Source organism: Biomphalaria glabrata, chromosome 5 (assembly GCF_947242115.1).
Source record: "Biomphalaria glabrata chromosome 5, xgBioGlab47.1, whole genome shotgun sequence".
Taxonomy (NCBI): domain Eukaryota; kingdom Metazoa; phylum Mollusca; class Gastropoda; family Planorbidae; genus Biomphalaria; species Biomphalaria glabrata.
This window is the reverse complement of record NC_074715.1, coordinates 33,142,192-33,155,369: the sequence shown is the minus strand read 5'-3', so window position 1 is coordinate 33,155,369 and position 13,178 is coordinate 33,142,192. Positions and strand designations below refer to the sequence as shown.

General features: G+C 37.3%; 1 protein-coding gene across 9 annotated transcripts; it reads left to right on the top strand.

Annotated features, from left to right (window-relative positions):
* The first annotated feature begins 1,255 nt into the window (after window positions 1-1,255).
* Window positions 1,256-12,746, top strand: LOC106059634 (uncharacterized). 9 transcript variants are annotated; one of them, XM_013217303.2, is made up of 6 exons: window positions 6,637-6,892; window positions 9,058-9,132; window positions 9,815-9,903; window positions 10,558-10,782; window positions 10,900-11,023; window positions 11,322-12,746. In XM_013217303.2, exons 2-6 carry the CDS (start codon window positions 9,093-9,095, stop codon window positions 12,314-12,316), a joined length of 1,473 nt encoding a protein of 490 aa, XP_013072757.1. In that variant the 5' UTR covers window positions 6,637-6,892; window positions 9,058-9,092; the 3' UTR covers window positions 12,317-12,746. The 9 variants fall into 9 exon arrangements, with proteins under 9 accessions (XP_055885014.1, XP_055885011.1, XP_055885010.1 ...); XM_056029036.1 differs by lacking the exons at window positions 6,637-6,892; window positions 9,058-9,132 and adding an exon at window positions 1,264-1,431; XM_056029035.1 differs by lacking the exons at window positions 6,637-6,892; window positions 9,058-9,132 and adding an exon at window positions 1,265-1,431 and having other exon boundaries at window positions 9,795-9,903.
* Window positions 12,747-13,178: the final 432 nt, after the last annotated feature.

Here is a 13,178-nt window from a genome sequence, read left to right as displayed (position 1 = left end):
TTTCTATATTTTTCTTGTTTTTGTATCAGTTACATTGAGATTTGTAGATTAATGATGTCACTTCAATTGATCTGAAAGACGCAGATCGTGTATAAGAAAAAAAACACACCATTACTACCGAATTCAAACAGATTTTTCCAAGAGAAGATAAGCGAGTAGCGATACTGACCATTAAAGGCATACACTTCGTCATGGGCGTAGCCAGGGGATAGGTCGGGGTTCACCCCTCCCCCCTCCGAAATGAAATGACTGTTAAGGTAAGATTTAATGTTAATCCACCACTTGCCCCAGCGCAGCCAAGGGGGTTTTCGAGTTTAAAATCCCCCTCAGAGGTTTTGAAGATAAGAGCCCCCTCTTCAATAAAACAAAAAAATAAAGCAAACGACAGTCACCAAATTCCATAATATTAGCGTAGCCAAGAGGGGTTTTGAGACTACCCCCCCCCTTTTTCCAACAACAGGAAAACAAAGCTACAATTACTAAATTTCATATTCGTAGCCAAAAGAGATTTTGTAGTTACCCTACCCAATAAAATACTAAAGCGAAACTATAGTTACCATTTTCTATCAGTCGCTAGGCTACATTTCTAATTTGCAGTAAATTATGCTGTTAATAGCAGATTTGTTTTTTGACCCAACAATTTTTTGAAATAGAAGAGTAGCAGGGTAATGCACTGTAGATACCACAGAATAAGGCTTGACGTTTTGTGCTCACTGGGTCCAAAAAAAAAAAAATCTTCCGAAAGAATGAAGGATCAAAATGTAGTGAAGATTAATTACGTATATAAGTATATACACACACACACACATGTATATGTGGAGGGGTAAGAAAAAAAAAGGAAAGATATATAAGTATACACACAAATCACACACACATAATATATATAGATCTATATGAACCCAAGCTTCCCCCCCCCCCCCCGAAAAAAATGGCTACGCCCATGGACTATGTCACAATGACGATCTTGACATCTTACTACCATAGGAAGCTTAACTTGTTCACCTAACTCTAAACCTATGCCCTAGGTCGCCCTAGGATATTAATAGACTGTCTGTAATAGTCGGACTTTCCCAATGGCTTCGTTCGCATTCAAAGTTTCATTGAAGTTTATCTTTAAGGGCAACTTGAACTTGACTTGCATTTAAAACCACGTGATCAAAGATTTAAAAAAAACAACTAAACTTTGATGGTTTAAAAATATAAATTACGTTTTGTTTATTTTTATTGAAGCGTAGTAGACGCCCCACAGCCAGCGTGGACTGTGATTAAGCCAGATCTAAAAATACATTTCTTACCTACTTACTTTTAATAGCTCTACTTCAATCAAACTTCAATGGATCTTACCGGTCATGAAAATGTTAAGAAATGTTGCCACGGACAAGGAATAATATCAGCAAGTATGAACTGATCATTGTAGGCCCACTTATTAAGGTAATGTTTCTTTGAAGACGAGTCTTGGTGAAGTAGAGAAACAATAATAATTAGTGTAGGATGAGGTGGGTAATTAATTAATAACGGATTTCTACAATAGCTATTATAGACATCTTCAGAGGTTTTCCCCATTATTATTGCATCTAAATTTAATGCGGTGAGAGAAAGGGAGGGGGGGTGATTTCACAAAAGTATAAATGTTTAGTGTTTAACGGAATTCCCATTAAAACAAACAATTTTCCCCATTATTATTGCATCTAAATTTAATGCAGTGAGAGAAAAGGGGGGGGGGGGAGTGATTTCACAAAAGTATAAATGTTTAGTGTTTGTTTGTTTGTTTTACATGTTTCGGATGTTCCTTCAGAGTTGAAGATAGTTTACTTCCTAGTCCAAACCTCCCGCAGGACGACGGGGGATGGGAGCGGGCAGGGTTTGAACCCTTGACCGTCGATAAATCCGAACGACAGTCCAGCGCGCAAACCGCACGACCAGGCAGCCATAACGGAATATCCATTAAAACAAACAATTTTCACCATTATTATTGCATCTAAATTTAATGCGGTGAGAGAAAAGGGGGGGGGGAGTGATTTCACAAAAAAGTATAAATGTTTAGTGTTTAACGGAATTCCCATTAAAACAAACAATTTTCTTACACTTGATTCTACTCGCACTTTACATCTTTGTTTTATTCATTTTCTTATGGGTCTAAAAGCACTTTATATATATATATAGTAGGCCTCCTCGTTTGTAATACTTTTCATACAATAGTTTGGCATGAAAGCAATCGTGTATATAAAACTTAGATCAACATCTATACACGAAACTGAAGTTAAGTGCATTATGGAACGTAAACAGTGGATGCAACAGGGGCGCCACTTTTGATGCACTGCGCTAGGTGTGGTCATTGGTTAGCATGTCGGCTGATACCACAAATATTATCAGAGGCGATATAATGACATTTCTTCTAACCAGCTGGATCACTTGATCAACATGAATTCTATTTGTTTAATCTTACGCATATATTTTACTTGTGAAACGAAAATAAAATATTTGATTTCAGACGTTGCAAAGTGACTAGAGGGCCTATTACTATTCACCGCTTAAAGTACCTAACCTTGTGGGAGGCTGAATAGCATTTCTGTCGAGCCTAGGATCTTATAATTTTAGGGACGCTAGCCACATAACACTCCCTTGACAACAGAAAGTAGTCTACGTTTAAGTTTTGTTGGTTTTTAAATAGATCTAGAACAGCGGTTCTCAACCTTTTATGCTCGACGACCCCTTTTTACGACCCCCCACTCTGCATCGACCCCCCCCCCCCAAACATACACACACATGCAGCAATAGAAGAATAGACAAAAACAATCCATATTACAATGGTCTTAGGCGACCCCTGGCAAATCGTCAATCGACCCCCAAAAGGGTCGCGACCCACAGGTTGAGAACCCCTGATCTGGAAGCTATTTGAAAACAAACCATAAAAATTTGTTACAACATAGATCTAGTTGTATCGTCTTGTGGACAGAAAGCTTTTCCTTCTACAGTAATAGGCCTACACACAAAAAAAAAGCACTCTTGAATGCCGCCCTCATTACCCCACTCCCTAAGCCATTATATTTTTATTCACTTTTGCTTGGCCTATCTAGGCCAAAATACAAGGTTTGGAGAGATGTCACGTGGTACGAATCCGGTTAAGAAAAAAAAAAAAAAGAGCATTTATATGTGTACCTCTGCAGTCTACTTTATTCGTTATATAAAAGCACACTGGGTGACCAAAACAAAGTGCGGATGTCACCTCAACTGGAAGTATTATGGCATGGGACTTGACTTCAGTCTACATTACATTGTGATACTAGTGTATCTCAAACACAGGTTGGATAGCTTTTCCTATACAACAAATATATCTGGAATCTAGCACCTGACTAGTGAACAAATTGAACTAAATATAAAGTAAGTAAATGTTTAGTGTTTAACGGAATTCCCATTAAAACAAACAATTTTCCCCATTATTATTGCATCTAAATTTAATGCAGTGAGAGAAAAGGGGGGGGGGAGTGATTTCACAAAAGTATAAATGTTTAGTGTTTGTTTGTTTGTTTTACATGTTTCGGATGTTCCTTCAGAGTTGAAGATAGTTTACTTCCTAGTCCAAACCTCCCGCAGGACGACGGGGGATGGGAGCGGGCAGGGTTTGAACCCTTGACCGTCGATAAATCCGAACGACAGTCCAGCGCGCAAACCGCACGACCAGGCAGCCATAACGGAATATCCATTAAAACAAACAATTTTCACCATTATTATTGCATCTAAATTTAATGCGGTGAGAGAAAAGGGGGGGGGGGGGAGTGATTTCACAAAAAAGTATAAATGTTTAGTGTTTAACGGAATTCCCATTAAAACAAACAATTTTCTTACACTTGATTCTACTCGCACTTTACATCTTTGTTTTATTCATTTTCTTATGGGTCTAAAAGCACTTTATATATATATATAGTAGGCCTCCTCGTTTGTAATACTTTTCATACAATAGTTTGGCATGAAAGCAATCGTGTATATAAAACTTAGATCAACATCTATACACGAAACTGAAGTTAAGTGCATTATGGAACGTAAACAGTGGATGCAACAGGGGCGCCACTTTTGATGCACTGCGCTAGGTGTGGTCATTGGTTAGCATGTCGGCTGATACCACAAATATTATCAGAGGCGATATAATGACATTTCTTCTAACCAGCTGGATCACTTGATCAACATGAATTCTATTTGTTTAATCTTACGCATATATTTTACTTGTGAAACGAAAATAAAATATTTGATTTCAGACGTTGCAAAGTGACTAGAGGGCCTATTACTATTCACCGCTTAAAGTACCTAACCTTGTGGGAGGCTGAATAGCATTTCTGTCGAGCCTAGGATCTTATAATTTTAGGGACGCTAGCCACATAACACTCCCTTGACAACAGAAAGTAGTCTACGTTTAAGTTTTGTTGGTTTTTAAATAGATCTAGAACAGCGGTTCTCAACCTTTTATGCTCGACGACCCCTTTTTACGACCCCCCACTCTGCATCGACCCCCCCCCCCAAACATACACACACATGCAGCAATAGAAGAATAGACAAAAACAATCCATATTACAATGGTCTTAGGCGACCCCTGGCAAATCGTCAATCGACCCCCAAAAGGGTCGCGACCCACAGGTTGAGAACCCCTGATCTGGAAGCTATTTGAAAACAAACCATAAAAATTTGTTACAACATAGATCTAGTTGTATCGTCTTGTGGACAGAAAGCTTTTCCTTCTACAGTAATAGGCCTACACACAAAAAAAAAGCACTCTTGAATGCCGCCCTCATTCCCCCACTCCCTAAGCCATTATATTTTTATTCACTTTTGCTTGGCCTATCTAGGCCAAAATACAAGGTTTGGAGAGATGTCACGTGGTACGAATCCGGTTAAGAAAAAAAAAAAAAAGAGCATTTATATGTGTACCTCTGCAGTCTACTTTATTCGTTATATAAAAGCACACTGGGTGACCAAAACAAAGTGCGGATGTCACCTCAACTGGAAGTATTATGGCATGGGACTTGACTTCAGTCTACATTACATTGTGATACTAGTGTATCTCAAACACAGGTTGGATAGCTTTTCCTATACAACAAATATATCTGGAATCTAGCACCTGACTAGTGAACAAATTGAACTAAATATAAAGTAAGTAAATGTTTAGTGTTTAACGGAATTCCCATTAAAACAAACAATTTTCCCCATTATTATTGCATCTAAATTTAATGCAGTGAGAGAAAAGGGGGGGGGGAGTGATTTCACAAAAGTATAAATGTTTAGTGTTTGTTTGTTTGTTTTACATGTTTCGGATGTTCCTTCAGAGTTGAAGATAGTTTACTTCCTAGTCCAAACCTCCCGCAGGACGACGGGGGATGGGAGCGGGCAGGGTTTGAACCCTTGACCGTCGATAAATCCGAACGACAGTCCAGCGCGCAAACCGCACGACCAGGCAGCCATAACGGAATATCCATTAAAACAAACAATTTTCACCATTATTATTGCATCTAAATTTAATGCGGTGAGAGAAAAGGGGGGGGGGAGTGATTTCACAAAAAAGTATAAATGTTTAGTGTTTAACGGAATTCCCATTAAAACAAACAATTTTCTTACACTTGATTCTACTCGCACTTTACATCTTTGTTTTATTCATTTTCTTATGGGTCTAAAAGCACTTTATATATATATATAGTAGGCCTCCTCGTTTGTAATACTTTTCATACAATAGTTTGGCATGAAAGCAATCGTGTATATAAAACTTAGATCAACATCTATACACGAAACTGAAGTTAAGTGCATTATGGAACGTAAACAGTGGATGCAACAGGGGCGCCACTTTTGATGCACTGCGCTAGGTGTGGTCATTGGTTAGCATGTCGGCTGATACCACAAATATTATCAGAGGCGATATAATGACATTTCTTCTAACCAGCTGGATCACTTGATCAACATGAATTCTATTTGTTTAATCTTACGCATATATTTTACTTGTGAAACGAAAATAAAATATTTGATTTCAGACGTTGCAAAGTGACTAGAGGGCCTATTACTATTCACCGCTTAAAGTACCTAACCTTGTGGGAGGCTGAATAGCATTTCTGTCGAGCCTAGGATCTTATAATTTTAGGGACGCTAGCCACATAACACTCCCTTGACAACAGAAAGTAGTCTACGTTTAAGTTTTGTTGGTTTTTAAATAGATCTAGAACAGCGGTTCTCAACCTTTTATGCTCGACGACCCCTTTTTACGACCCCCCACTCTGCATCGACCCCCCCCCCCAAACACATGCAGCAATAGAAGAATAGACAAAAACAATCCATATTACAATGGTCTTAGGCGACCCCTGGCAAATCGTCAATCGACCCCCAAAAGGGTCGCGACCCACAGGTTGAGAACCCCTGATCTGGAAGCTATTTGAAAACAAACCATAAAAATTTGTTACAACATAGATCTAGTTGTATCGTCTTGTGGACAGAAAGCTTTTCCTTCTACAGTAATAGGCCTACACACAAAAAAAAAGCACTCTTGAATGCCGCCCTCATTCCCCCACTCCCTAAGCCATTATATTTTTATTCACTTTTGCTTGGCCTATCTAGGCCAAAATACAAGGTTTGGAGAGATGTCACGTGGTACGAATCCGGTTAAGAAAAAAAAAAAAAAGAGCATTTATATGTGTACCTCTGCAGTCTACTTTATTCGTTATATAAAAGCACACTGGGTGACCAAAACAAAGTGCGGATGTCACCTCAACTGGAAGTATTATGGCATGGGACTTGACTTCAGTCTACATTACATTGTGATACTAGTGTATCTCAAACACAGGTTGGATAGCTTTTCCTATACAACAAATATATCTGGAATCTAGCACCTGACTAGTGAACAAATTGAACTAAATATAAAGTAAGTAAAACAGATACTGAGCATATTAATGATTGAAAGTCACTTCTCTCTCACTCTCTCTCAGATATATAATCCGCGTGATGCGTTAACATTGCTATTTTACAAATGTTATACATTTTATCGCATCCAAAACTTAGTTTTTAAATAATACTGAATACTGATTTCTTTATTATTCTTGGAGAAATTCGTCTAACATTAATGGTGAATATTGGTGAATCACACATAACCAAACGTTAGAACGATAGCATGTGAACTATACACTCAAAGCACATTTTAACTCAACCATTACATGTGAGATTTACGTTGGATTGTAGCCCTTATTTAATGCTTTCAATCTGTTTGCATGAGATAATGACAAGAGATGATTCCTGTTTGTTTTTTGTAATCGGTATCTTGTAAGACTGTGATGGTAAAATGTTGAAATCGAGACATATTATATAATAACAATAAGTCTACCCGAGAGAAGGGTTTGGTGTATTGGGTGGTATGAAGCGGTCCTATAACAGAAGCCTCTTTTAAAACTTACACGAAAAGAATCAAAGGAGTCTGAGGATAACTTCTACAGGGAGATATCATAGATGCACATGATTTCAATACTCAAATACTTTGGTCATCAAATACGCGTACAAAGATTTGAAAGATTAGATTAGCTCTACTTATTTCATTTGTTTTGTATTAGTCATCGATTACCTTTTGATAGTGTTGACCAACCTTTCTATGTGTCAGACAAGCCCAGAATATCTATGCTTGAATGATATTTGTATGGAAACAGTTCGTGTCGACATTAAATCCCGTAGGTACCCATGTAGGCCTACATTAGCGAGCACTTCAGTGTAATTTTCTATGAAATTCCTCTGCCAATGTTACAACAATCTACTCATACATTTCATTCAAACCCTTTTCTTCTTTATAATAACCTGCGTGAAAGAGTTACTAGGGCACCAATGTTGACACTCTTTAACTTCACGCCCTCTCTACAGTTGTCCTCAATTAGTCTTCGAATGAAAGGTCGGTCCTATGTGCTATCGATTTCCCCTTTGTTCTCTTGATTTCTTCCTGTAAGATGTCTTCCTCTTGGTGCTGTGCCCTGTAAGATTTCTTTCATTTTGGTGCTGTGCCCTGTAAGATTTCTTCCACTTGGTGCTGTGCCCTGTAAGATTTCTTCCACTTGGTGCTGTGCCCTGTAAGATTTCTTTCATTTTGGTGCTGTGCCCTGTAAGATTTCTTCCATTTTGGTGCTGTGCCCTGTAAGATTTCTTCCACTCGGTGCTATGCCCTGTAAGATTTCTTCCACTCGGTACTGTGCCCTCTAAGATTTCTTTCATTTTGGTGCTGTGTCCTGTAAGATTTCTTTCATTTTGGTGCTGTGCCCTGTAAGATTTCTTTCATTTTGGTGCTGTGCCCTGTAAGATTTCTTCCATTTTGGTGCTGTGCCCTATAAGATTTCTTTCATTTTGGTGATGTGCCCTGTAAGATTTCTTCCACTCGGTGCTGTGCCTTGTAAGATTTCTTTCATTTTGGTGCTGTGCCCTGTAAGATTTCTTCCACTTGGTGCTGTGCCCTGTAAGATTTCTTTCATTTTGGTGCTGTGCCCTGTAAGATTTCTTTCACTTTATGCTGGCCCTGTAAGATTTCTTCCACCTGGTACGGTGTCCTGTAGCATTGCAGCGTATCCATATCCAAATAACCTTTGTATGTGTTGTGTGATTGTGCTGACTATTGTGAATATGTCTCGTCAAATTGTCGACCTTGATAAATTGTAAAATAAAATATAAAAAGAGTAATGCAGCAAACGTAATATAAAATATAGATCTAGAGCCCTAGAAGGTGAGATATCTAAATATTAGTGCATACACTATACACAAGTCTACATTATGTATAGTGTGCGCTGAACATGATAAGATATTGATTAGTATCAGGGCCGGCTTTAAGCATAAACAAACTAGGCAGCCGCCTATAGAGCCTCTGATTGGTGGGGGCCTCGCACACTAGGTTTTAAATAAAATGCGAAATTGTATTTTTTTTCGCTGTTTATTTTTCCTATTGGGCTACCAAATTCACTTCGCCTAGGGTCTCCAATTATTTAATAAAATTGAATGAAAATGAATTCTGTTCAATTTTTAGAAAGACATTATTTTAACATTTCTACATTTGACCACTCCCAGGCCTCTCTTTAACAAAAGTGTATACACTGAAACTCATGACTAACTATGTAGACGTCACACCTTACTTGTGGCCATGTGAGTACAATGATCTCCAAACTTGATATGTCCGTTTGTATCACAAATCCTCTCAATGACAAGCTTTAGGCTATAGACTAGTTCGTCCATAGTACAGTGTTACAAGTTTTCCTTTGCGTTCATTAAAATGTATGACGCACGTTCCCTATGTAAACATGCAAAGTTTAATTATGGAGAAGAAAAAAAAAAGACGCAGATGTGGACTATCCAACTAGATAACAAAGGGAAGGATACTAGTGTGTCTATTAATAAAGCTCTTTATGTGTTTGTTCTAAAAAAGATGGATCTATAAAACTAAAACACTTTTTTAAAAATCTCATTTACCGTGTCTATCTAATAAGCATAATAGTGTTAGTGTAGTGTCGTGTTCTGTGTCAGTGTATCTGTAACCATCAAGAGTAATTTAGGTCACAATTTAAGCTCTTCTGTACAAAGTACATTTCCTGAATACGCCTATTCTTCATCATGGTTATTTTGGAGTGTATTTATTGTAGATTTACATTAAAGTTCATCAAAAGTAAAATATTAACCAGTTTTAATTGAATTTGATTTTTAATGTAAATTTTTTTTCAAGGTTAGGCCTACTTGGTCGCAAACAAAACTATTTATCTAAATCTAAATTTAGTCTATATCTAGCAGGTGTATTTTCATTGTCTTTGTAAATTCACAATTTTGTTGCAAGGTTGTGGGTCTCTACGACAGAAACAAATGGGACAGGCAATGACTTCTGAAACCTTGAGCATATCTGGGGGAGATGGCTACAGATACTGGGTAAGTTAAAACTAAAATTCAAGGTTGGTTGGTGTGTTCATAAATTATTTAGTTATTGGGTAGGCAAATTTATGGTCTGATGACTTGGGTAGGGGGAGGGATCGGCACCTGAAGGAGGAGAAGAGATGGGGCAGAGTATTGAGTTTCAGATTATTTTCTGTAAGCTGCATTCTATGCTATCTAAGAGGGCTTATACAATCGTTAGCTAAACATCAGTATTTTTTCTTATACTTATTACAGCCATTATTATAGAGACATTTAAATTTAAATGACTTAAAAGACTACAAAGTAATGAACTATGCTTTGTAGTAGGCCTATGCACTCCCGAATTACATCAAGATGGTCTCGGGTATATCTCAGGTGCTTGCAGACCAGTCTATTCCAACTATTCGTAGACGGGTGTATTTTCCAGTCCACAAAGTTGAACTAAGCCTAATGCCTAATACTATTTTGTGGTGAGGGGCGGGAGGTACGCAGGAAGACAATTTGCTTAGCCTCTTCCAAAGCATGTGCCAGGTAATAATATACGAAAGAATAAAAATGTATATGTATAAAAGCAGATGTTGTTGTTTAGGGCTAAAAAAATTGAACCAGCTTAATTGTCAACTAAAACGTATAGCTACCTTTTTGTTTTGTTTTTTAATTGCATTTCAGGTAGGACTAACAATGAAACCTTTCAAAAGAGGCTGTAAGAAAACAATGTATAAGGGTGTTTTGCTGGGACATGGTCCTCGGCAATGGGAAAAGGTTGTAACCAAGGCATTCACAGATATCCAAGGCACCAAAGAACTTTGGACTTTCGAGGTTCAGAAGTCTTATCTGACCAAAAAGTTAGCTGCAGAGTTTATTTTACAATTTCCTGGAGAATGCAAAATAAGGGTACATAGAGTATATGCCTTTTATTTTCATCAAGTTGTGCCAGATTTTATATCTGAAGTATTTTTTTTATTGTATACATATGAGTCACGTTCGTGATAAATGAATTATTTTTCTCAGGTTGTAGTACCTGGCATTGTACAGATGGACAAAGTTTCCAACTTAAACAAATGGTTAGCTTCACGGAAAGGGAAGAGAAGTCTAGACCAAGATGAATGGATATCTATAGAGGAACTTATTCCTGGTATGCTAAGATATGCTGTATCTACACTTAATTTATTAAAAAAAAAACATTAAATATTTATTTACTGAAACAAAACTGACCTAATTTTATGTCTGTTAACCTTAGAGTTTAGAAAAAAAAAGGAAAGCCTTTGTCTTTCTTAACATAGTAATTTTATTTTAATAATAAAAATGAATCTATTAGAACAAGCTCAAACCTCCCTTAGAACTAATTTCAATTTGCAAGACAAATGTTTGGATTCTTTAAAATGCATTTAGAGCAATAGTAATATTTATTTCCTTGTCATTATCTGTTGTAGGACACATGGTGCGATACTGTCCTTGGACAGCTGAACATCACAAGGAAGAGCATGCAGATTCTAAACACTTACAAACATTTTCTCACTTCACTTATAAATATTCTGATGGACAATTCGTTGCATGTGATTTCCAAGGAGTGTGCCAGAACAGGGACTCATTGCCCTACTATATCTTCACAGACTCCACTATTCACTCACTTAACAAACGTTATGGTCTATTTGACAAAGGTGAATATGGGATGACTGAGTTTTTCAAGCTTCACAAATGCACTAATATCTGTAAGAATTGGCCAAAGCCAACTCCACTGACACCACCACCACCATTTTCTGTAGCTTGTGCACAGCGTTTTGAACAGATGATTCCCCCTTACTTTGAGAATATCATTTTTCAATCAAGCAGTGCTGCCAGCTTAGATACGGATGATCCCTATGCAACAGATGGCTCATCTTGCAGACCAGTAAGTGGCATTAGAAGGAGACATGCTAGTGACCATCAGACCAGACAGCAAAGTAGGCCTACACAAATTGCGGCAGATTTAACCAATGCATCTTCACTACGGCAAAGACGCAGTAGCTATTATGAAAATGTTCAGGGCTTGAACCAGGGTGAACCCTTACCACCTACCTATGAGAGCCTTGGTGACATTTCCACAGAAAATGACTCAATAAAACTGAACAATAACCATGCTGTCCTTACAGCCTCAAACAGCTGTCCTATGCTTGACATAAATCACAGCACAAATGTTAGGCCCCCCATAGACCAGTGGGGGCGTAGCAGAACTTATGATGAACCTGACACATTACAGACATCTACCCCACTTTATGACGAAGAAAGTAGACTTAGAAGTTGGAGTGAAAACACTCTCAATATGAATCTCCTGCAGAGAAGATTAGTTCACAACATGCATGCTAATGGCAGGGAAATGGACTCTGTATTACCTCCTTTAATGTTCTCTTCCAGAAATACTACCGATGCTCAATTCACCAACAGATGAAAACGTTTTTATCCCTGTAGGATCAAGAAACATTCCTCAGTGTTTAAATAAAGAGTCATTAGTTTTGCTTACATTAAAACACATTTGTGTTATAGACCTAATGCTAACATTGGCTATGAACAAGATTTTCTTGAGACTAATTAATGTTTTGAAAATTTTATAAAAATCTGCAAAACAAAGAAACTCTTCTGCTCAAAAGATGCATACTCAGTCTTTTAAAATATTTTGTTTTCGTTTATGAAGACCATCAAAATAATGTTGAATTATTTAAATGCAATGTCCATATTAAATTGAATTATGTAAATGTCCAGTTAAGTTAACTGGGTTGGGAGAAGAGATCAGATGTTGTGACAATGATATGGTCACAAATGCATTACTCTACATTTTCAAGATAAAACCGCTTTTCATTAAATTTGAATATGTTCTCATATTAATTTTGTTAGGTTTGTTTTAAATACTTTAAGAGTTGTTGCATGTTGACATGCAGTATTATTCATCATTTTAATTCAAATATACAATATATTCATTCCCAATTATTATATGGTATGTTTTCAATGACATTTGAAACAAAGATCAGACTTTTGAAATCCTATGTTCACGACAGCAGCTGATGGAAATTAAGAGGATCTTAAAAAGGAAGATGAAAATCTTTCTCTGACTTGAATAAAAAATACACTTCAGCAGATTTTACAACTAGTACCAGAGAGTCTGCTACACCTCAATGTGATAAAAATGCTAAGTGTAACATGTAAAGTGAACTTCAGAAAGATAATTTGTAAACATACCACACTGATGTTTAAATAAAAGCCTTACAATTGTTCTGCCAATGATGCCTGTTAGACCATGTGGTGTGCCATTCATA